The 23,283-nt window shown below is 42.5% G+C and overlaps 1 protein-coding gene across 2 annotated transcripts in view; it reads right to left on the bottom strand.

Annotated features, from left to right (window-relative positions):
* Window positions 1–207: 207 nt before the first annotated feature.
* The window catches only part of vac14 (vac14 homolog (S. cerevisiae)), a 33,370-nt gene continuing 10,294 nt past the window's right edge, over window positions 208–23,283 (bottom strand). For both annotated transcript variants that reach the window (XM_023822737.2, XM_023822738.2), the window contains exons 12-20: window positions 19,998–20,142; window positions 19,471–19,536; window positions 16,221–16,350; window positions 13,424–13,562; window positions 7,240–7,414; window positions 6,862–6,980; window positions 3,985–4,064; window positions 3,334–3,484; window positions 208–1,605 (exon numbers count right to left, since the gene is read on the bottom strand). In XM_023822737.2, the coding sequence (XP_023678505.1) occupies window positions 1,443–1,605; window positions 3,334–3,484; window positions 3,985–4,064; window positions 6,862–6,980; window positions 7,240–7,414; window positions 13,424–13,562; window positions 16,221–16,350; window positions 19,471–19,536; window positions 19,998–20,142 (1,168 nt within the window). In that variant the 3' untranslated portion in view covers window positions 208–1,442. The remainder of the gene's footprint in view (window positions 1,606–3,333; window positions 3,485–3,984; window positions 4,065–6,861; window positions 6,981–7,239; window positions 7,415–13,423; window positions 13,563–16,220; window positions 16,351–19,470; window positions 19,537–19,997; window positions 20,143–23,283) is intronic.

Below are 23,283 nucleotides of genomic sequence, written 5' to 3'. Positions count from 1 at the left end.
CCACATTCGAAAGCCGACGTACTCGCCGCTCCAGTGTCCATTCTATCCAGCTTCCTACCACTAACCCAGATTCAGTCTCCTATTCAATGGTTTGATTCACCTCTAGCCTTTAAATTCATAGCTAATTTCTCTATTTTATCATCATATAAAGAAGATGGAAGTAGACTGAATTTCTCTCACGTGCATCTTTATAGATAAACAAATATATTATCCACCTTAAAAACTAAATTTTAATTCAACTGTCGACTAATACATTTAATTACATCCAAGCACAGGAATTACTCAGACTTGTGTTTCAATGCACATTGATCTTACAACAGCACAATGGCTGACAAGTTTAAACTGCTAATGATTAACATAATTTAATCCTGGACATATCATGTCCACAAACCAACAACCCACGGCTGAGGATACACTGCCTTGGTTTGCTGGGCTGACAAAAAGGCGAGGAGGATGACTGTGTGACCTTGTTCCCACAGAAGCAGCAGATGGGCAGTGGAAGAAAAAAGACAAGAGTAAAGTAATAACATATGGTCCATGATTTACTGGAGTTCTCTCCTTATAGCAGATAGCAGTCATTTCACAGGAGACCGTGGGGTTCTGGGGAAGCATGCAAGAGGGGCAGGAGGCTGGAAGCAGACGGGGGAGTGACAGAGATGGGATGGTGAGGAAAAGGTGAGGAGATATAAAAAAAAAAAAAATAAATGGTAGAAAGTGAAGTTAGACAACATCTGAAAAGGAGGGAACTCGGACAGACAACAATGTGCATCTACCAAGACTGAGCAGGAGATAAAACGTAAACAGAATATCTGTTCCAAAACTCTTCCAAGATTAAGACATTTCAAATCAAGGTCATAATTATAATATATAATGGGGGGTACAGGTCCCCCACCAATATTCAGACTCACAATGTCTTCCTCAATATATATTATAATTAAAGGTTTGGGCCCCCCCAGTGTTGACTGTTTGACAACGGGCTTCTTACAAATGACTGCCAGGCCAGAAAGCACAGCTTCAGGTACCCAAAACAGCCTTCAAGCTTTAAGACCAAGGAGAGTGTCGTGTGTAGCTCATCCACGTTGTTTTTGACAGCTGACGGACATCGTGGCCGATGCGGAAGTGAGTAAAGAGTGAGTAAGAGAGAACACTTATGGACAAATGGAAAAAAAGCCAACAACTACAAAAGCAAAAAATAATAATAATGTATATTCAAGCTTTGACTAACATGGCACTGGACCCGACCATGGTGTAAATTCATGTTTGTAGATGTGCATCCATAATGGCGCCTCCATCAAAGCTATTTATAAAAAAAAAAGAAACTCATAAAAAAGGGGCAGCGGATACGTCATGCCTACAGAACGTTCAATAGTTTAAAACTGCATTAGCGCTAAAGTGTCTTTCTGGTGATAATGGTGATCTTGGTTATCGGCTTCCTTCGGGTTTCACAGCACCAGCTTCCGGTCGGAGCACTCGGCCCGTCCAGCCCGCTGGTGCCGAACCTCCAGGTGCTTCCTCTGGACCCGGTCGAAGTGCTGCAGCAATTCTTTATAGTCGACACGTGAGGAGGCCGGACACCTGGAGCCGGGAGAGCTCTTCAGATCAGGCCTGGAACGACAAGGTTGACACAAACAAAGCAGCCACTTAAGAAATGACATCAAACGAAACACGGACAGGCGGTGATCCTCAACGTCAAACAGGAAGTGGAAGACGGCACTTTAGAGGGTGGGTTTGTGGGTGACGTGGCTGGAAAATGTCCTGGGGCACTTGGCATATGTCTCACTGACTCACTGGATTAGCCTGGACTTTCAGTCAAATATCAGGCTTAGCTTCTGTCATCTCTGGGCCTTCCTGTCATCTAAAACTGCCATGTTCAGTAAGCCTTACAGGAAATCATTATGAAGTACTTATAAAACACTACACTTCCCTAAAGCCTGGATGGGAATAAACAAAAATTTCAGAACAGAAGCTTTTTATTTTCTGACTACAGTAAAAATAAATGATATGCCATCCGGACCGTCTTACCAGGTACAGACCTTAAAAACTAACCATATAAAGTTTAACAGGAACGCTTACGATCACTTTCTAGCATGACATTTTAGCACAGTTAGTGCTAATGCATGGATGTTTTGCCTCTGAAGCCTTGCATGTTGTTCTAGATAAGAATACAACTGAGTAAAAATCATAAAAATGGTATGATAACCCCAGTTTTTACAAACAGAATTCCATTGATTAAATTTCCCTGATAATCCAGTATAGGGTTGCAGTGAGCCTAGAGACTGTCCCAGAATGCTGAGGCCACGAGACAGGGGACACCAGGAGGAAGTCATTCCATCACGGCAAACATTATTTGATTCCTTAATAAATGTGCTGAAGAGGGCTAATGAGTTTCTCTGAAGAGCCATCCCAGGGGAACCACACCAATGGAAAAACAACAATGGACACTTTCCAAAATTCTTTCCTTTGGCTCGGGGTTTTTGACCATGTCAGCAACATCATTCCAAAAAGGGAGGACTCTTATTGAGACACAGTGCATTGTCAGCTGGCTCAGCTCACAATCAAAACCAGCAAGGCTCCTCTGTGTAGACAACCCACTGTAATTCAAAAATGTAGCAATATACCATTTATTAACAACGCCTAACAGATAAACAGCAGGAAAGATATTGGAACAAATGAATATGAGGTACAACAAACATTTTATCTATGCAGCATTCCCTCTTCCAGACAACCTCAACCTGTACACTTAACTGCAAATGACCATGACATGTGACAAACAGGCCTCCAGAGATGCATTGATAACACAGATAAAACACTTATTGTCTCAGTCTTTTGATACTACCTCTGAACAAGCAGAGAGAGATCAGAGGTTTTTATCCGAGGGACTCCATACGGTCCTGAAGATTAGGAAAATCCCACACATATAATGTCCTCAGGGGGAAAACTAAGACCACGCAAAGAGACAAGAACAAATAGATCTGTCAGATAAACAACCGTGGATGTTGAATAAGAATCCTAGCGGAAAATGTGAACTCAGACTTCATTTAGACCAAACTCACCTTCACTCAATTTTAAGAGTAGATACTATCAAATGGCAGGAGGTAGAGCTGTTTAGGTAAAATGAGGCTTCTCAACTCACACTGTGTGGGATTATCAAGTACACAAATTGCTTTATCCCAGTGTAATCAACTGTAATATAACAATTATTGGTTACTGTTTTGGTTCATCTTGGGTTAAACCTGGCTGAGATCAATAAGTTTACACCTTCGGTGGGCTAATAAAGTTCGAGGAGCTTCATGAGTTCTGCCCACCCGTCACGGTCCGTGTACAAGTACTCACACGGTCCTCATGAGCTCAGGGTTGGGTACGCAGTGCAGCCGGTGGGAGAGCATCTGGAAGGCCTGGCTCTGGGGCAGCAGCATCAGGAGGCCGTAGAGAGCCTTGATCAGGTAGGGGTTATTCTCCACATCGAGCAGCTGCAGGCGCAGGTCTGGTGAGGAAGACACAGGGGACCAAGGCAGGAGACCATAATGACAACCACTAGATAAACGCCCATCTTAACATTTTACTATATGTGTTTGGCATGACCACTGGACCACTGGCACAATCAAATTTTGTACACGTGCCAGATTTTAAAATGTATTGTCATTTAAACATATTACATACGAGTTCTTTTGGCCCATTATGAGAAAGTTTGCTGACTATAGATGGGAAATGACACAACAAAGTGTGTGTGTGTGTGTGTGTCATTTGTGCGGCTTCATTTTCAGCTTTGTAATCATGCAAAGGCATGAATACACACAAACAGGACATGCTGTCAGCAAAAACTAAATATTAAACACCTCAGTACACAAGGAATAGCACAGAGTAACAGGCATGAGAACCGTCTGGCAGTTGGCTTTTCTGTACCCCTGGACGCTAACAAGTGAACTGAAGTGAGCTGAAGATCCAGGTAGAGTGATTGAGGCACAAGCACTGGGGGCCACTTACAGGTGAAGATGGGGCTCTCGATGAGCTGCACCAACTTGTCCACCTCCATCAGGAAATCCACAGTCACTTCCAGATCGCCGCTGGTAAGCTGAGGTCAAGGACAATTACGTCATACCCGCCACAGTATATTAAAGAAAACAAAACCTATGCAAAAGGGAGGGCCATCTATAAAATACTAAAAAGAATTGTGGGGCTCCACTCTTCGGTCAGTATTTAGGAAACTGAAATATGAGCAGCTAATAGCAATACCACACCATACTAAATATCCATTTTTGAGTTGTAAGAAACACAAGTGAAAATTTTCATTATGTTTTGCATCTATACATAAATTTAATGAATACAACATTTCAGAACTTCCAGGGAACTAATATATTAACAAAGGACACAGGTCTATGACGTTAATCTTTGTCACAGCAAACTTCTCTTGCTATTGGTGAATGTCATTCTGCCGTTGAACATCACCTCTGTCACTGGACAGAGGCCGCAAAAGGGCATGGCCTGGATCAATGAGAACAAACCATTCCATTGGTCGTCATGGAGATGGGGGGAGGGGGGTCACCATTGGAAAAGGATGAGAAAAAACACATTTTAATCTTTCAAAGTCAGTGAGCCTAAATAATTTGTGCTGCTTTCTCATGTGGCAATTATAATTTGTTCTTTCTGTGACAGAACAGCTGTAATTTTTCTCACTTACGCTGCAGGAATTAAGATTCTGTAACAGTCTAAACAGGACAATAAAGGCAGAACAATTATGGGTGATTTGACACCCTCCACACCCACAGATCACAGTAATGACCAGATGTCAGACATGGGCATTATCTTGTACAAAAATTTGTTCATTTCTATTATTCAGAACCTCACTTACACACAAACATTACACACAGAATATACTGAGCAACAGATGTGTCCACATTTATAAAAATCCCCCAATCACTGGTATGAGACTCCTGAGTATGCTGTCCAGGTCTCTTAATATTCACCCCACAAATTCAAAGCTTTATACAGACTGCAATTCAAGACCTATTAAAGTAACACAGCTTTAACAAACCCACAGACACACACTCACATATTCTTGCTTTTTGTATCATTTTCTGAACTGAACTTGCTCCCATGTTTCTCCCCGATTTACTTATGAACTATCGAAACATTTAAGGTCACCACTCATTTGCAATCTGCACAATTACAGCTGACACAGGTCAGCTGGGGGGCCCCTCGCACACACAAACTTCCAGAGACGAAAAAACAGCTCGAAACGCTACATTTTTGGTGCAGTAAACCCCCACCACCTCTCAGGGGGTCCCTCCCCCCAAATTCTAACAAAAACAGGGTGCTTTGACACCAAGCTTGGAGTCCAGCTGAGCCGGGGGCGGGGGGGGGTTAAATGTGCTTGCTCCACTTTGGCCGCTTATAAAAAAGAAGATGGAGAGGAGTTCAGGGTTATTGTGTTTAACTGATGGTGTGGAAGAGGACCGCGCTGGAACCAGCCTCACTCGACAGAGTTTGCTTAGTTACAGAGTGCAGGGTTTTCAATTCTGCACCCCACCCCTTTGTCACAGACATAGCATGACTGAATCTGTATGCTTACTGGAAAGCAGCAGATCCAATCATTTAAATATTACATATCACCCTGGTGTTCCACAAGATTCAGCCGAAGCTAAATAAAATCCTTTGGGCCGGCCATGGTCTAGTTAAGAATGCAGACCAGCAATGGACCTCAGAGGCAATTCTCATTTGGAGTGTGCTAGTGTCCCTCATATTGCTGAAGAATGTCAGGAGTCCTGAAACCAAAAATAATGAAGGACGGGAGTGAAGACCAGGAAACAGAGGACACTCAGCAGAGCTGAGGAATGATAATAAGACAGAGGGGGTTCAATTTTAAAGAGCGATGAAAACAGGAAAAAATGCAATGTGAACTTCTGACCTCAGCGATGTAACTGATCTTGAAGCTGGGAAACTTTCAGCTGGTTAGCCCAAAAGCACAGTCAGTTTTGAGTCAACGTTGATTCCTCTACAGGTAATAGTAATGCAAACTCTACACCACCACAGTGGGAAAAATGTCAGCTTGACATTTCACCCAAATGATATCCAATAACCCTACCCAAAGATGCAAGGAAGAATTCACGCACGACTGAGCTGTACATCTCCACATTAAGCACAGTTTGCAGTTTCAACATCCTCAAATTGCCATTATCAGTTCATAACCTTGCATGGTTGCATAAGATTGGGATAAACATGGCAAACGACAGAGAGAGATATACATGAATAAATGAGATGCCTCACTGGTGAAGAGAGGTTATAGGATCTGCACACACACCCCCTACTGACAGGTCACCCCCTCCCAGAACCCCAGAGGTCATGGAACATATGCATTCCCAAAACAGAAGTGCTATTTACAAGGATCGTATCAGGGACTGGAATGTCCTCTCCTCCACACGCCAACATGGGAAAACATTCATTGCAGCCAGCACATAGGCTTTTCTCTGCAGGATCCATGTTGTGACATACATTTACAGAAGGCAGACAGACAGGCAGACCTATAGATATACAAGGACAGACACAAACAGTACACAGTACAGAGAGACAAAGGCACATAGATATACAGACGCAGGCAGACAGGCCCCTAGATATACTGGCACAGACACAGACAGTACATAGTACAGAGAGACAAAGGCCCCTAGATATAGACACAAACAGACAGACAGGCCCTAGATATACAGGCACAGAGAGACAGAGACACAGTTCCTCACAGATTCTTCCCAAATACATATTTGATTGCAAGAATCAACATAAGTCTGAGGGTAAGGAACCTTCCAGCACTGAGTTGGTATTCATAATCACTCTGCAGTGAATACACAGAAGAGTGCATGTGAAGGATACAACTTCTGGATGAGGTCATAGGCATGCTGGTAGTTCTGGGTCAGGAAGCAGAGGGAGACTGTGGCCACAGGGTTATGACACCAAGAACGATACAGACAGCAAAACAGGTCACAGCTCTCCTGCGGGAATGTATGAGAGCAGAAAGTCTATACATGTCACAGTCTCCTCCGTAGAGATGACAAACATCACAATTTATACAATTCTTAATATACCTTCACCTCTTACACTCTCTGATGGAGCTTCACACACTTGAGATATAGAATCTCGATTCAGTACCACATTCTCCAGTTATGCCAATATAGGCTCATGGCCAACCAACGGAGGACCAATTATTGCTATAGCAGGTGTCAGGACAGCCAAAAGCAGCAGCTGCCGAACCTGTGTGCGCAGATCCTTGAGCTGGTTCCGAAGCTGGAAGAGTTCAGCAGACGTGAGCAGGATGGTGTTGAGCGTCTGCACCATGGTGGAAGCAAACTTCAAGTCTTCCTCTTTCAGCAAGATGTCTGCCATGGAATGGAAGATATTCTCTGCATGTAGAAGCAGACACAACTGTCTGAAGAGGGAGGGGAGATGAGAGAGAGAGAGAGAAAGAGAGGATGAATTAGTGACTGCTGAGAAGTATACCCAAGGATTGCCTTGAGTTAAGGTTTGCCTTAATGAGAGAGGATCGAATCCAGTACTTATGCTAAATAACTACAATAACAGGGAGAGACATTTATACAGCTGGATGACAGGCCACGCCTCTGAAGAGAGGATAAAAACCTACATGGATACAGCCTGTCAGAGACCTGCCAGTCAACCTTTTACAATCATACCCAGAAACCACAACAGAAGCTGCTGCTACCTCAGAACACCAACCATTATCTCTCACGGGGTTTGTAGATATGCATAGAAAATTAAGAATTTTAAATATGAAAAATAAAAAGTAAATAAATAGTAGAGTCAGCAGTTATAGAGCTAGTAAACACTGCAGTAATCACCCTCAGGCCGTGCGGTGTATTCATGTGACCCATTCTGGTGACAAACATACCAGCACGTTTGTCATCCCTGCCAACAACCTTTCAGGACTCATCTGCACCTCGGTCCTGAACTGAAAACATAACAAACATTACAGGTAAGACCAAAACTAGGCCTCAACCTCACAGGTGGGGATAAGGGACTGATAAAAATCAAAGTGCTCCATCACTTCCAGCCCAGTGACCATAAGCGCATGGGCCTGATGCTAGTATTCAACTTGAACCCATCAGCTTGCATTCCTCACACACCGGAAAAACATGGATCACATTCCCAGTAAGCCGTACCAAAGCCATCATAAGGCCCAAAGCACATCCACCCCGCAAACATTAAGACAGCTACCGTGATGCTAACACGGGCTGGTTGTGCTCTGCTATTCCTGGACCATGGCATGAGAAAAACACCAAAAAGCCTCAGTGCTACCCACCAAGCACCTATGCTAACGCTAGTATTATCATCACTACGTTTCAGAAACTACAAGCAGGATTCTTACAAAAGTATGACATAAATACATAGCAAATAATTTGACAAACACCAGTATAAAAAAGAAAAGTCAACCACATCCCCACGAGTCAAGAACTAGGGGTCAGAGTCATAGAAGCAGGGGTCAGAGTGTTAAAAAATAAAAAAATCTGTCCTTCATAAAATTTCAGGTCCATTTTTAAGGAGAGCTAAACTGGTCAGGTCTCTCTATTTCTCTATTTTCTAGCCCACAGTCAGCAGAGCATTCATAGACAGTAATAATGTGGCGGTAACATTTCCAATGAAATCTCTCATTAAAATCTGAATCTCTAACTTGAGCAGACACCTTGACAGAGAAAGGCTTCATTAGGCAGGCTGAGCTGAGGGAGGACACCGAGACTGGAAGTAATGGTGTTTACGTTCCATTGCATGTGCTGAGCCAAGAATGTCTCCCCAGCCCGGATAGAAACACAATATGTAAGGATCCCTGAAACAGCTTTCCTAATATGGTATCGAGAGCCCTGAAATCGGAAAGCAATGTCAGGAAGATTACAGCTCTATTCATACACTACAATCATAGCCATCAAGATTGAGTAAACTGCAATCGTCGACCAAAGTTCAGCAGCATACAAACCATGTCACTATCTGTGTGACCAGACAAAGCCATGATGGATCAGACAAGGTAGCAACTGGTGCAAAATGTAAACTTTCTTTTCCCCCATAGATTTGGACAGCCTCCCTTTTTAAATCTCTGTGCCAGGCAGCAATTTGCATTTACTCATGGGGTAAACTGAGGTTATGGAAAATGCTCCTGCTAGCCCAAGGTACCGTGCAAGTCTGTTCCAAAGCGCCGTCCACTGTTTTATTTACAACAGAGGAATTAACTTCCATGATCCAGAGCAGATTTTTGTGTGAAGACACAAATTTTACGACGACTAAATCCGCTTCTTTCATGTTGATTTCACCGTGTACTGTAACCATCCGCCCTAAGAGATGGTGCATCTATTCCCCTCTGGAATCAGTACGAGAGCAGTACCCAGTGGGAGGATACTGTGCACATCCGGCCTCAGCTCCACACCAGTACCCCATGCTATCCCAGTTTGTTTTTCTGTCTGTGACATAACACCACTGGCCCATCCCTCTAATTCACCAGTTATTGGAGTGACTTTCGATAGTATGCACCTGCAGCCAAAGTCAGATTTCCACCTCCACCTCTGGAGCTGGGAGTTTTCGGCCCCCACGCTGTCGGCGCACAGTAGTGACCGTGGTTTTGTCTCCGCTGTCCTCACTAACAGGTCTGCCAGGTTAGTCATACGCATTACCTTCTAATTGGGATGGAAACTTAAACTCCCAGTGATGCTGGATAAAAGACAAAGTACTGTAACTGTGAAAGATGCTTTGCTACTCTATTACCCAGTACAGTTAAACTCTCATTCATTAACAAAGCTACATTATTTGACATCTCAATTAGCCACAAAAAACCTCAGCATGCTCTTGCTTACTAAAACAAGGCAAATAAATACCAATTGACTATTAGTAATTGAACTTGCGCCCTCCCCGTGACTGCAGTGATCTTTCATAGCCCAGCATACGCGGCAAGGGTGGGGCTGTTTTCCACGATAACTAAAAAACGATTGCTATTGACTTGTCCTACATCTCATCTTTCGAAAATAAGCCATTTAAAGTTGTTGGCCAGATTTAGCTACTTGTAGTAATATACTGACCTCCTAAGCTTCATCCTGATGTTTCTGAGCTCTTTACTCACTCTTACCTGGCCATGACATTTGTTGTTACATTGTTTGATGATTCTAATATACATGTTGATCCTGTATGTTGCTCCTCTCGTGAATTCTTGTCTATAATAGAAGGCTTTAAGTTTCGCACAGCGTATTCATTTTCCAACCTGGTCATAGACAATCTTATCCAACCCTCTGATCTTCAAAACACTGCTGGCTCACAGACTGGTATTTCTGCATACAAGCTGACTGAAATAAAATTTTAGTTGTCTTCTCCTTAAATCAAGCAAATTTTAAAAATGTAAATCAATTAGTCCTCTATCATTCCCAGTCTCCATTTGTGCTTTACCCATCTTACATTTTCTTAAAACTTAAAAGCTGGTCTTGTGGAGATTCTTAACCACGTGATTCCTAAATGAACATGCTCCTGTTAAAAATAGCCCTGAAGCTTCATCGCCTTCCTCCTGAGCTTCAGGCCACAAAAAAAAACTGGGCGACACCTTAAGAAGCTCTGTAAGAAAATTTATCTTTCAGTTCACGCTCAGGCCTAAAGTGAACAACTGAAGACCTATAAAATTCCCCATAATGCTGCCTGATCATTCCATTATTCCTCTTACAAATAATGCTAGCTATAGACCTAAAACACTTTTTTGGTATTACTATAAATTCCTCCTGACGCTTGGAAACCTCTCAGTTACATGAATTGTTTCTTCATTTTTGTCAAAATAAAGTTGATTCAATCCATCACAGTCCATCTAGCTTTGTACATCTCTGTGAAAGAGGACGAGTGAGTGAACAGGAGGTACACAGATTTAATCGTGATACCAACTCCTCTTGTCAATTAGACCCTGACCCCAACACACATCTTAAAACGTGTTTATCTGATAAAACACACCAGTATCATTCCATTTCATTAAAAAATGCTGCAGTCATGTCTGTTCACAAGAAACTTGGTTTCCACTCAACTGAAGACTTATGGACCAAAGGTCGTTGCCAATTAGCTTCCGGCCCACTTAGCTTCCTGTAATCTTTATGAGCCTTTCCAATCAGGTTTTTGCTCTCTTCATAGCACTAAGACAGCTCCCGAAGGGTTGTTAAGCATCTCCTCCTTGCCGCTGATTCTGAGGCCCTCATCATCCTTCTCTTCCATGACCTTAGCTCTGCATTTTATATTGATGTCCATGACATTCTTTAGACAAGCCTCTCAGCTCTTGGTATTACTGGACTGCTCTCTCCTGCTTTGCCTCCAGCCTCACTGACAGACATTCCTGTATTTCACTTCACGAAAACAATCTGTGACCGTTTCTGACAAATAAGTCCTCACTTGTTCAGAACTTGCAGGTCCCCCCAATGTCAAAACATTTGCTGCTATGCTCTTATTTTTATTGATGCTGAAGGTACACAGACCTGGATCGCCAGCAACTCCACTACTGACCACCCACTGGGCTCCCATGTGCATTCATGACAAAAGCAAGACAAACTGATTTTTACAATTATGTACTAATAAAACAGAAGGTTTGCTTACTGGATCGAAGAGACTTGTTGGTAGCCAAGCTGATTTAAACCGAGGTTGATGAAGTTGTTGTTAAACCTGTGGCCTGTACTACAAAGCGGGGTTACTGGCTTATCGGGGAAACTTGTCGGATTTAAGGTAGTCTGGGCAAAATGTAAGTGAATGAATATGAAGTCTATTTAAACTGTGGTACCTTAAATCCGACAAGTTACCCCGATAAGCCAGTAACCTCGCTTCGTAGTACAGGTCACTGCACTCACAGGCTACAACCTTGCTGTTATTTTTCATCACTCACCTATCAAATCCTTATTTTGCTCCACTTTGTGGACTACACAATGTGAAGGATACTAAAACGTGAATTATGCCTTGACCACCTCTCGTTTAGACCACTGCCATGCCCTATTTATCAAAGATCCTTGCAAAAATCACTCCAGTCCTTTATACACTGCATTGATTACTAGTTTCATTCCTCATTCAATACAAACTGCTTCTCATTACCTTCAAAGCTCTTCACGGTCTAGTTTTCCTCATCAGCCTGAGCTCCGCAGTTTATACACTTAGGTCATCTATACCAAAGTGTCCCCGGGGACCCTCAGATGGTCCACGTTCCTGCTCTCTTCCAGTTCCCTACTAGATAGTCCACATTTTTTCTCCTTCACAGCTCCTGGTAGGCCGTCAGAACACTGATCTAGACTGTCCTCCATGGGTTGCAGGTCTTTCAGGATGATAGCTCCAAACTCCACAACTCACTTCTTCTGAGTGTCCAAGACATTGTGTCTCGATCAATTTTCAAGTCACATGAGACCTAGTTTTTGCCGTTTTTATTTTATAAAATGTCCTTGAGTATAAGAATGGCACTATAGAAATAAAAAAAAATATATTATTTCTTAGTTTTGTGAAGCTATCAGGACTACAGTCCAGATGAAATCACCATTGTAATATTGAATTTAATTACGAAACCCTTTAGAAACCTCGGATTTTCATTGCAAAATTATTCAGTACGAGTCTCATTCCAGACATAGTTTGTAGTAAATCGGTCTGTTGCCTAAGGAAAATACCTTGGGCAGGAGAGAGAACCTACAGTAGAAGGAATGAAATGTTAAAATTGGGTTCTCGCTTTACACATATTCACAAAAATGTTTGGTTTCTGTTCAAAGAGAAGAAGGCAGCACATTTGGCTTAAACATTCACACCATAACATTACACATCTAAAAATGGCCTTTTCACCAGATCCCAAGCGATCGTAAAACAGCACCAGACAACCCATAAAAGGTTAAGAAATTATTCCACATATATGCATTTCACCAACAGATGAGTGAGACATCTTGATCCAAAACAGGAGTGATACTGCTTTTGTGACAAAGTAAATACAAACCCCAGGAATCAAGAGTATCTTGTGAAACAATCCTAATTCTTTATTTTGACAACGCTGCTGTTTTGAAGCTGTTCTCAGTTACATTACTGCCTGTCTTTCTGCAGGCATAAACATCTATCAAGTGTCCCAATCAAACCATCCATCCCTTTTCTGTATCCGCTTGCACTATTCAGGGTCACGGGAGTCCGGAGCTTATCCCAGAAGCTACGGGTCCAAGGCAGGAAATAACCCAGGATTGGGGCCCAACCCATCGCAGGGCACACACACACCATTCGTACACAGAGTCGCACCTAGGAAACCCCAGAACCGCATGGGGAGAACATGCAAATTCCACACACGGGATTCGAACCCCCCATGCAGAGGTATGAGGTAGCAGTGCTAACCACTGCCCGATCATAACTCAGTACAACAATACCGTGTCCCAGCTGGGTTTCAAAACACCGTAACAGTGTCCCCCTCTACCTGATGATAAAGGCACCCCGGATCTCCAGGAGCTTCCTCTCCAGACTGAAGCGCTGCAGGAGGTTGATCATGAACTTGTAGAAGTAGGAGTTCATGCTAGGAGTGGAAGGTGTGGAAGGGCTGGAGTCTGCTTTGGAACCTGGGGCAGAGGACAGACACACATCAGGTGCAGCAACAGTGGCCACTCCATACCAATGATGTTACCAGCAACTCAAGGTCATTGAGTTCAGTTGCAATGTGCCACTGCTCAAAGTGACTGAACTTACTTTTCACTGTACTTTCCTCAACTGCATATTTATGTATGATAGTCATGTTATTGTCTATTTCCTTTACTAGTTAGAGGTCTTGGCAGCTGCGATTCAGGGAACTTCTGGATCCTATGCTCTCCAAACAGAGTTCTTGCCCTGTGGTGAGCCATTATTAATGTGCTCCATGAACAATTAGCAAGAGTCCCTGTTGTTTATTTAGCCATTTCTGCTTATGTGAACTATAAAAGTTGAACAAACACGTCTTCTGAAGAAATAAATCAAAACAGCGACAGACCTTGAAACTCTGCGTCACTGAGATTACGCAGCGTCCCAGGACAACCTCGACCGCGACCCCTCTACTGTGGGCAGCTAGTAACTCAAGACGCCTGTGTTTCGCGAAGGCCTATAACTCAGCTGCATCCTGTTCCAGGACAAAGGATGCCCTCCTATTAAGGGGAGTGACTGAGCCTGCTTGATCCTAATGAACCACTGACTGCTAGGACGTCTGCGACCGCCGGTCTTGCCAATGGAGTGCATGTATTTTAATTCATGTGCCAGAAAAACACAAAAGATACTGAAGGTTCAAAGATCTCCCCAAAGGAAGCACAGAACTGCACATATATATATATATATATATAAATAAACCAAAATAAATAACACCACATCAAAAATCACATTTAATTCTGACAGCTGAAGGTCTATCATTCATTGTGGCGATGCTTCTCGGTATCAGAGGATATTTTTATCTGTGCTGCTGTGTACTTTCAGATCATCTGACAGATAGGCATATATAGGTAGTCTACAGTTTCTCCGGCATCATTCGCTGTGGTTGCGTCTATCAATACCAGGGGGATATTTCCAGCTGTTTGTCAGTACCCATGGCAGGCCGAGTTCATCTGATAAAAGGCACAGCAAGAACAACAGCAGTACAACAGCACCGTAGATGAGCCAGGGCTCATTTAGGTCCTCCCTCCCCCTGAAGCTGCTCTCCCACAATTATTCACCCCAAGTGAGGATGACAGAAGCGATTAGACCCCTGTGAAAGGGACACTGGCCTGATTTTCACAGAGATGGTCCACTGGCATACAAAGGCACCCAAAACTCCATTTAGCATTCAGGCAACATGTACGTGGCACCAACACACAGCACAGCAGGGCTTAAGCAGTGAGGCAGTGTGAATGACAAGGCAAAAGAATGGGGAGATTCCAGTCTGTGTATCTGTACATTACTAGTGGGCTGATATCTGGCTCTTAAAGAGAGGGCATTGTGCCAATGACTGGAAGGTCATTCGTTCGAATCCCAGGATCTTAAGGGTGATTTAATCGTTGGGCCTCCAAAGCAAGGCCCTTAATCCCTAATTGTTGCAGGGACTTTGCAGGGACTGTCTGACCATGCCTCCTCAACTATACATTGCTTTGGAAAAATTGTTAGCTAAAATAAATTAAATGTATTGCCCCTGATGGCTATAATTCTCCATGTGTCGACAAAACTTTAATTTGACGCATTGTTTTTTTAATGAAATTACCTTTACGTTTTCTGAAATGCTTCATTGTAACAAATGGCACACTACAACAGCACTAGCACTATGCACGAGCACCTGAAGAGGAAACACACAGATGCTATTCTGGAGGGTGGACTGTCAGAGTAGGCAAAACCACCATAAGTGTTGTCTATTCATGCCTATTATATTTTCATTAGTATGGAGAACGTTTAAATACCTTTTGTCTTTGTAGCTGTTAAATACACTCGTTATTAAAGCCATGACATTTTCTGCCTGCTACCATAGAATCTCCATTGAATAAGTGTTTGTGAAAATGTTTAGGCTAAAATCTGTGTTTATTCTACACTGAATAACGGTGCCAGTGTGTCTCTTCGTGTGCATTGGGCTTGTTGGGACCAGTGTTCTGAAAGAAAAACGGAAACGGAAATAAAAATGAAAAAACAAAAACGCAAAGTCTGCAAAAAGTATTGTCACACTAATAACGTCTTTTACCTTGTTTAACCATAGTATCTCCTCTGTATGAATGGTGAGCTGTCAGTTTCTTCATTTCTTATCGCTTCCATGAGTTACTAAAACAGTCACATGTGGCGTGCTCCACTAACGGAATTTAATAAGCATAAACATACACTGAATTTATAAAGATACTAACTTTTGGCCATCGAAATAGGTGCCTCATTACTATTTTAGACATACTACTGATCTGCTTATCGAATTCTGGGTGAAAATAATGTCCGTCTAGTGCTGAAAAGCTGGCATGCATAGGCTAAAGTCCTGCAATATCATACAGTTTATTGTTGTCAAAATAAAATTAACTTAAACGGTCAATTTGATTTTATGGAGGCAAATTAATCTTTTAGATTAATCAACCAATTGGTGCAATAGTAGCGAGATTAATCAGTAGAAAAATAGTCATTAGTGGCAGCCCTACCCCACTGCCACCGTGATGTATCTTATGGTCACCACACAGTGGGAGTACAGTGAAGGGCACTGCTGCAACTCTATTAGTACTTCTAGAACATAAACGCTGAAGATGAATGGGTGGGCTGACCTGGCTTGGCTGATGCTGGAACTGCAAGTTCGAGCCGGCAGCCCGTGCTGTCACATGGCCCGGAGGAGTCCGTCTGACCAGCCGGGGAAGAGGCGATCTCTGCAAGAACTTCCAAGTCCTTCAGAATGACCTAAGAGCAAGAGAGAAGGGCAAGTCCACAGGGCGTCCGCATCGACACTGAAGGGGGGCGGGCGGGGGGAGGGAAGTCGTCAAATGTCTTTGTCGGTCCATGTGAAAGGGCCGTCTCGCAAACACTGAGCTTCCTTGACGCACAGGGAAATGACAGCTTACTCCTCAAGATGAACATAATGTATAAACAGTTAAATAAATCATTGGCAGAAACCCCATGACCCCCTGAAACTTACAAGGCCAGGGAGCTGCGTGTCAGAGTTTATGCAGAAGTGAAGACTTTAGAGTTTGTTCTGGGATTGTGCATCAGGCCTTCCAAGGGGCAGGGGGGGTGGGCTCATTCCCACGCTCACTGCTCTCCTCTCTCTGGCTGTGATGAATGTGCCCACTCCCCCCCTCACCCCCCTTTGACCTTGAAGTCCTTTTCACCTCTTACCCACCCAACTAGTTTTGTTCAATAATAATTTTTACATCAATAATAATGGAAAAAAACATCAACAACAAAAAAAAATCTCAACCAGTTGTAACGTGTTTAACCTTGTCCGCAGTTGTAACGTGTCATTCTCTTAAACATTAGGAGCCCATTCATTTCAAAGGCCAGTTACTACACTAGCATGCGGCTTGAGCTCCACCCTCCTATGCTTTAAGCTGCAAATCACGGTCACAGGATCCATAACACACAATTGACTAGAAGACAGCATGTAACAAGGGTTCCCACTGACACACCCTCTTCCCATGGTCCATAGCTTCACTGGCCAGGCCTCAATGAAAACATCCCTGTGGGTCCAGGGATGAGCGTTTCCTTTGTGTACGAGATGAGGAAAAAGCAGTTAAAGCTTCGAAATCCCACTTTTTTTGACCAGAGACATCATCTAATCCCTTCTAAGGAAGCTCTTCAATTTCCTCTGTACATCTGCTATTCTGTCTCACATTTCTGTTTGCTGCGAATATCCGATGAGCTCAACTGGCTCCACGGTATTACAGGACGTTATTTTAGCTTTATCTATCAAAATGGGCATCTCACCAACAAAACCACAAACAGAATGATTTAATGCAAGTAGTCTATAAAAAAAGATAAAAATAAAAGGCAGTGAAATTTAAGATCAGTACTGTTGACAAGACATTTAGACCTCATGCAAAAACCAACATAAATCAATAAATGTTTAAAAAATATTTTTAAAAATGCATACGTGTATAAGCATATACTAAGCATAAAATAGAATATTGCACATCTACAGAGGAAAGAACAGACTCAGATTCAGAAGCATTAGTAGCAATAAGGGGGCAGATTATTCCAGCACTTGGCACCATGGGACATCTCCGTTATGTTTCTTTACTGGCAAGACATCTTTCTTTATTCCAGACTATGAGAATGACAAGTGCTATGGAATATAAGCAGCAAAAATAAAAATAAAAAGGCTGACATATTACAGGAGCATGTGCAGCATAACAATCAGCCTGGAAGCAAGACAAACTGGATTTGCAGACGGAACCCCTCTGGAGTCGGCGCTTTCCTCTCTGCCCCGCCCACTTAGCCCTGGCAGCGGTCAGAAGCCTCCTGGATCTGTGCCACCTGGTAACGGTAGCCAATGGGGAGGGTCCTGGCCATTCAACAGCCGCCCCCACAACGCACCCCCCTGCCCCAATGTCAGGGGCCAGCAGAAAACAGGAACGTCGGCCATAAACTATACCCTTATAATTTACTACCTGTGCTTTCTCCCCAAGCACCATGGACAATGTGCAGAGTTACTGGCACAAATTCATTCCTGACGGTCATGTGAGGCTGCTGGAGTGTATTTACAGAATCGGCTCAGACGGTTGCTAAATAATAGTTCTACCACACAAGGACACATGTTCTACATTTAAAGGAGTTGTATTTTAGCAAGAATGAATGTGGGGGGAGTGCAAGGCTGTCTGCGAAACAAAGTCTAAAAGAGGTTACCCTGTACAAAGGTTTCTACTAAACAAGCGAAGTAGTGATAACTCAGAAAGCATTAATGGGGACAATGTGCTGAAAAGATAGCAGTGGGTTCCCACGTTTCTCAAGATGGGGTTTAAACCTGACCCCAGCTCTGTGTGTGGAGTTCACACAGGTTTCCTCAGGAAATTCTGGTTTCTTCCTAAAGCCCAAAATAACACACTTAGATGAACTGGTGCATGTGCCCCATTATGGACTGCCATCCTATCAAGGCTGTTCCCCATTGTTGCGGCCTTTGATACACCAGGGAAGTGGTTATGGAAGATGCAGGCAAGATGCATCAACCAAGTGGTTCACTCCTCTTTACACACAATAATAAAAATCACACAAGCGTGATCAGACATGCTCATAATTCGGAAGGCTTCCCTTCATTTTCTCTCACACCTGGCCTTGTGAGAGCGACACCCACAGTCCTTCCCAGAGGCACCGACATTTAAGACTGAAACAATACCACAGTTTTCACTCTGCCTTTTAGCAAAAATGGTACATCCAACCAACAAAGCAGGCCCAGTCCTACAGCTCACACTTCTCCTCAGAGCGAAAGACGAAGGTAACAATTAGAATCAGAGGATTACATCAGCAATACGCTGCTACACGTCTCCACTGGGGCCAACGGCACAGACGACAACAGTGAAGCATGGCCAAGTTAATCAAGCCGACAACCGGCACGCGAGCCACAGGGGCTACATCAGCGTGAACACAAGTGGCCCTAACAGCTATGGCAGCAGACTGATGTCCTATCTGCTTGTGTTTATGGTAAGGGCTCACACCACTATACCACCACACCATTATATGTATTGAACTAGGGAGGAACAGAACTGATTATTAACTCCAAAATATGTGTTACAGAAGCAGCAATGGAGCACTAATGGCATCATTGGAAGGGGAGAACAGACAGAGTAAGGCTACCTCAAGATAAAAGTCAGAAACCAGGAAAAAGAAAAACAAGTTAAAGTAAAAAGCAAAATAAACAGACTAAGCAACTAGGAAAGGAAGAAGTGGAAAGGTCAAAGAAGGGCAGTGAATCTCTCTCAGTCAGCTGCCCGGACATGTAAAGGCATTCAAAACTCTTAATTGATTTTTTTTTTTTTTTTTTAGAAAGGATTAGGTCAGCTGCCAGTCACCGAGATGCTGGGGGCTTACCTCATCTGACTCATCCGACAGAGTCTTCAGCAGCATGGGGAAGAGGCTATCGGTGTGACGGAACATCTGGAGAAGATAACGCACACAGGAAGGACTTTAGCAGAGCTAATAATGTGAAGCTAAAAATAGTTCAGTGTGGGGGCCGCAAGACTGGCACCGTGCCCAGAACAGGGCTTTCACCAAAAACCGCTGACCGGCCTGAAGTTCATCCAATCATTTAGACTAAATGCATTTCCTACTGGTGGCAACAAAACAGGGGACATTAAATGTTTTATTGAGAAAGAGTTTCTTTGTTAAGTAGATCGGAAACAAAAACAGATGGGGATCTGAGAAAAACACAAGAGAATTTACTGTTACAAAACATTGTGTAATATTCAAACTAATAAGGTTATAAAAACACAGATGAATAAACAGACGATGACAAAACGGAACTGAAAGTAACTAGAAATTCATTGGATATGACCAAGTTGAGTCTACAGTGGACCATCTGGAGCGAAGGCTGATGCTGTGAACTGGCTGCTACGTACCTTGCGTGGGGTTTTAATGTACAGATGGTAGAGCCACTTCAGCACAGCGATGCGTGTCATCATACCAGTCGAAGAGTCATGCAGGTGACGTCCAAGCACCTGAACAATCCCATCCAGGTCCAGAGTCACCTGGCTTCTGTCAGCACTGCAAAGGAGAGGTGTGCTTAGCTGCAGGTGAACAGCCGGACTAAGTCCACCCTTTAGCCTCATGCTACTCTACACTGGAGTCAAACACTAGCTAAAACCACTAGCAATTTAAGCCAGGCTAAATAACTTTAAAACGCAGTATCAGTGCCAGCGATGTTGTTGCTCCCTTTTCAAATAAACAATCTGATTTCTAGCATGCAACATGAAACATTAAAAAAAACAAATATTAATCCAGAATGATAAACAGCTCTGCTAAATTAGTCAACAGTCCGGATACTACATAAAGTAGCCAACAATCCGGATACATAAACACAGAAAAAGATAGAAAGTCTGCTTATGGCTTTGCTACAAAAGCAACTTGAGTAATAAATAAATTCATAAAAATAATTAACCATAAAAAAGCACATATTTAAAGGACCACCTACCTGTTTATAATTCACAGGAGACAGTGAGGCAGTATAAACCATAATAAGCAAGTAACATGATATCTGTATGATATTCTGTATATTCCACTTAAAACACTCGTAACCCTGAGCAGAAGGAAGAAGGATGGGTGAATGGATGGATATAACTGGCATAACTAAAGCAGTCACTCTGAAGAGATTACTTTCCCATCACCATTAATTGAGTTCAATTAATAAGTAACGAAAATGATAGATTTTATTTCATGGTTACATAACTCCTGTCTTCAAAACTTCAAATTTATGAAGCAAAAAATAAATAACCTAGAGCACTGGCATGACTACAGACTGCCATCTAGTGGACATTCACTGTTAAAGAATGTGCAGCCCCCCCACCCCACCCCCCAAGAAGTACGAGCACAAACAGATGAGGGCAGAGTTTCTTCCTGCTCATTCTAGGACTCCTGAGATGTTCTACACATTAAAATGGGGGGCCAAATTAATATAGTAAATACACAGAGATCACACCAGGAAGACACTATGGCCTAGTCATCAAAAAAACGTTATATTACAGCTGCCAGATGATTCACTTTTAACAGAAACTGAAAAGGGGTACATCACATACCTCACCTGTTACCACTTATTTACTGATTAATCATTATCATCGTCATAATTCATAAATCAATTCATTAACTGTATAGTGATGATATATGCACAAATGCCAAATCAGACATTTTAATTATTTGAGCCATTTTAGAATAAAGAAATAGTTTAGAATAAAGTAAAGAATAATTCTGGTGTATTTTATTCTATTGACTTTTTTTAATTCATAATTTGAGTTGTTAATGCGCTGGCTCCGTTGTCAGCCTGCTGCAGAATGACACTTTACAATGGTGCTTTCTTTTGGTGTGGTGGTAGGGGGCGCGGGGGGGGGGGGTGGGGTGTCTGAACTAAAATGACAGGAATTGGGGGGGGGGGGGGGGGGATGGTTCATAAAGGCAGAGCGGCGTGAAGCTGAAGCCAGAACCATATGGCAGCAGGAGAGGGGGCAGGACAGTACAGAGGAGCGATACAGTCCTGAGGTAGCAACAGGTCAAATGTCAGCCAGAGCTCCAGATGACAGAGCCCTGAGGGGTTACTGAGACGTCTTGCTTAATTTAGGGAGCCATACATAGAATTCTGCTGGAAAAAAAACAACAAAGATGCCTGACATGCAACCACCCAAAACCGAAACCAACCAGCTACAGAATAGAGGTGTACTTAAAAATCATTTGGCCTTTATTCATTTTATTAGTTTTCCTTTCTATTCTGCCCGTTAGTTCATTTAGTAGGAGAAAATATTTTTATTTTATTTTTATATATATTTCATCTTACTACTACTGTGTGTCACTATGTACATATTTCATTACTGATTTATATTTGTTTAAAATACATAGTGGTAGGACTGGACGATATGGCAAAAATTTATATCACGATATATTTCTTAATTTTGGTCGATACGATATAATTCCGATATCGATATGGACAATATTAAAAAGCCTCAGGAAAAAACTGCCGAGGACACGCACAATGGATGTCTGCAAACTGAATTTGCAAAGTCTATAATACCTCCAGGCTCCTCCTATTAAAATTATATAATTTTTTTTTTTAATAAAAACAGTACAAAAAAAAAGGTTCACTTTTTATTTGTATTTAGCCTTTACAAACAAGAAATGTGAAATAAACTATCAAATAAATAAAACTCTCAGACTCAGCTTATTAACAATAATATATTTCCATTTAAACTAGAACAGGCTGATTATTCATATACAGTCGAACCCGGTTATGTCGCCGGCCTAGGGGGTTGCCAAAAAGCGTCGAGATAACCGATGATCGAGATAACCGAAAACCAATTTGGCAGCAATATATTAGCATGTGCTTGAAATGTATTTATGTGCGTTAATAACTGAGAATGTACATGCACGGGTTTTTGGCATTGCCGCGATTTATTTGACGCGATCGGCATGCTATAAATATGTACATACATCGGGGCCGGTTCTAGACATGCATATATGAGGGGGCAGACAGAAATGTGAAGGGGGCACATGGTGGCGACAAAGGCGGGAAAGGGGTGGGGTGGTGCTCTGGATAACTGTTTTTGTCATGTAATTGGATTGCACTTTGTCAGGCCTCTGCCCTAAGACCTGTCCAACTTGGGTGTCCCACCTGAAGGCTAAGCTTCTGCTGGTGTAGCTCTTAGGGTCACTGAGGCACGCAAAGCCCCTGACCACAGTAAGGTGGCAATCCCTCAGGGGGAAAACTGAAAAGTAAAACAAAAAATAAAATAAAATAAAATATTCCTCATCAGATTAAAAACAAGACATTTACCTTAATTGGATGGCCTATATCAAACATATTTGAACCCAACAAAACACTTTTCACTATTGCCAATATTACCAAAACTAAAAAGGGTAGGCTAAGTTATGAAAAAGAAAAAATCAATTCACCGAGTCTTGAAATATAAAACTGAAAAATAGGATCGGTCAGGGTTCATTTCACTACATGTTGTACTTGTTATAACTATGTATGTGACGAATAAAGAATCTTGAAATCACAACGAACAAGTCGCTCAATGAGAATGAATGACGTAACCGACTGGCTAAGCTGCTTCTAGCACCGAGGTGGTTAAAATGGTACGGTCCACACTAGGGGTGTCTAAAATCGTTTTACATAAAATTTTCCTACAAGGTGAGGTTATC

Source organism: Paramormyrops kingsleyae, chromosome 13 (genome assembly GCF_048594095.1).
Source record: "Paramormyrops kingsleyae isolate MSU_618 chromosome 13, PKINGS_0.4, whole genome shotgun sequence".
Lineage (NCBI taxonomy): Eukaryota > Metazoa > Chordata > Actinopteri > Osteoglossiformes > Mormyridae > Paramormyrops > Paramormyrops kingsleyae.
Note: the sequence above shows the minus strand (reverse complement) of the source record. Positions and strands in the feature narration are given on the sequence as shown.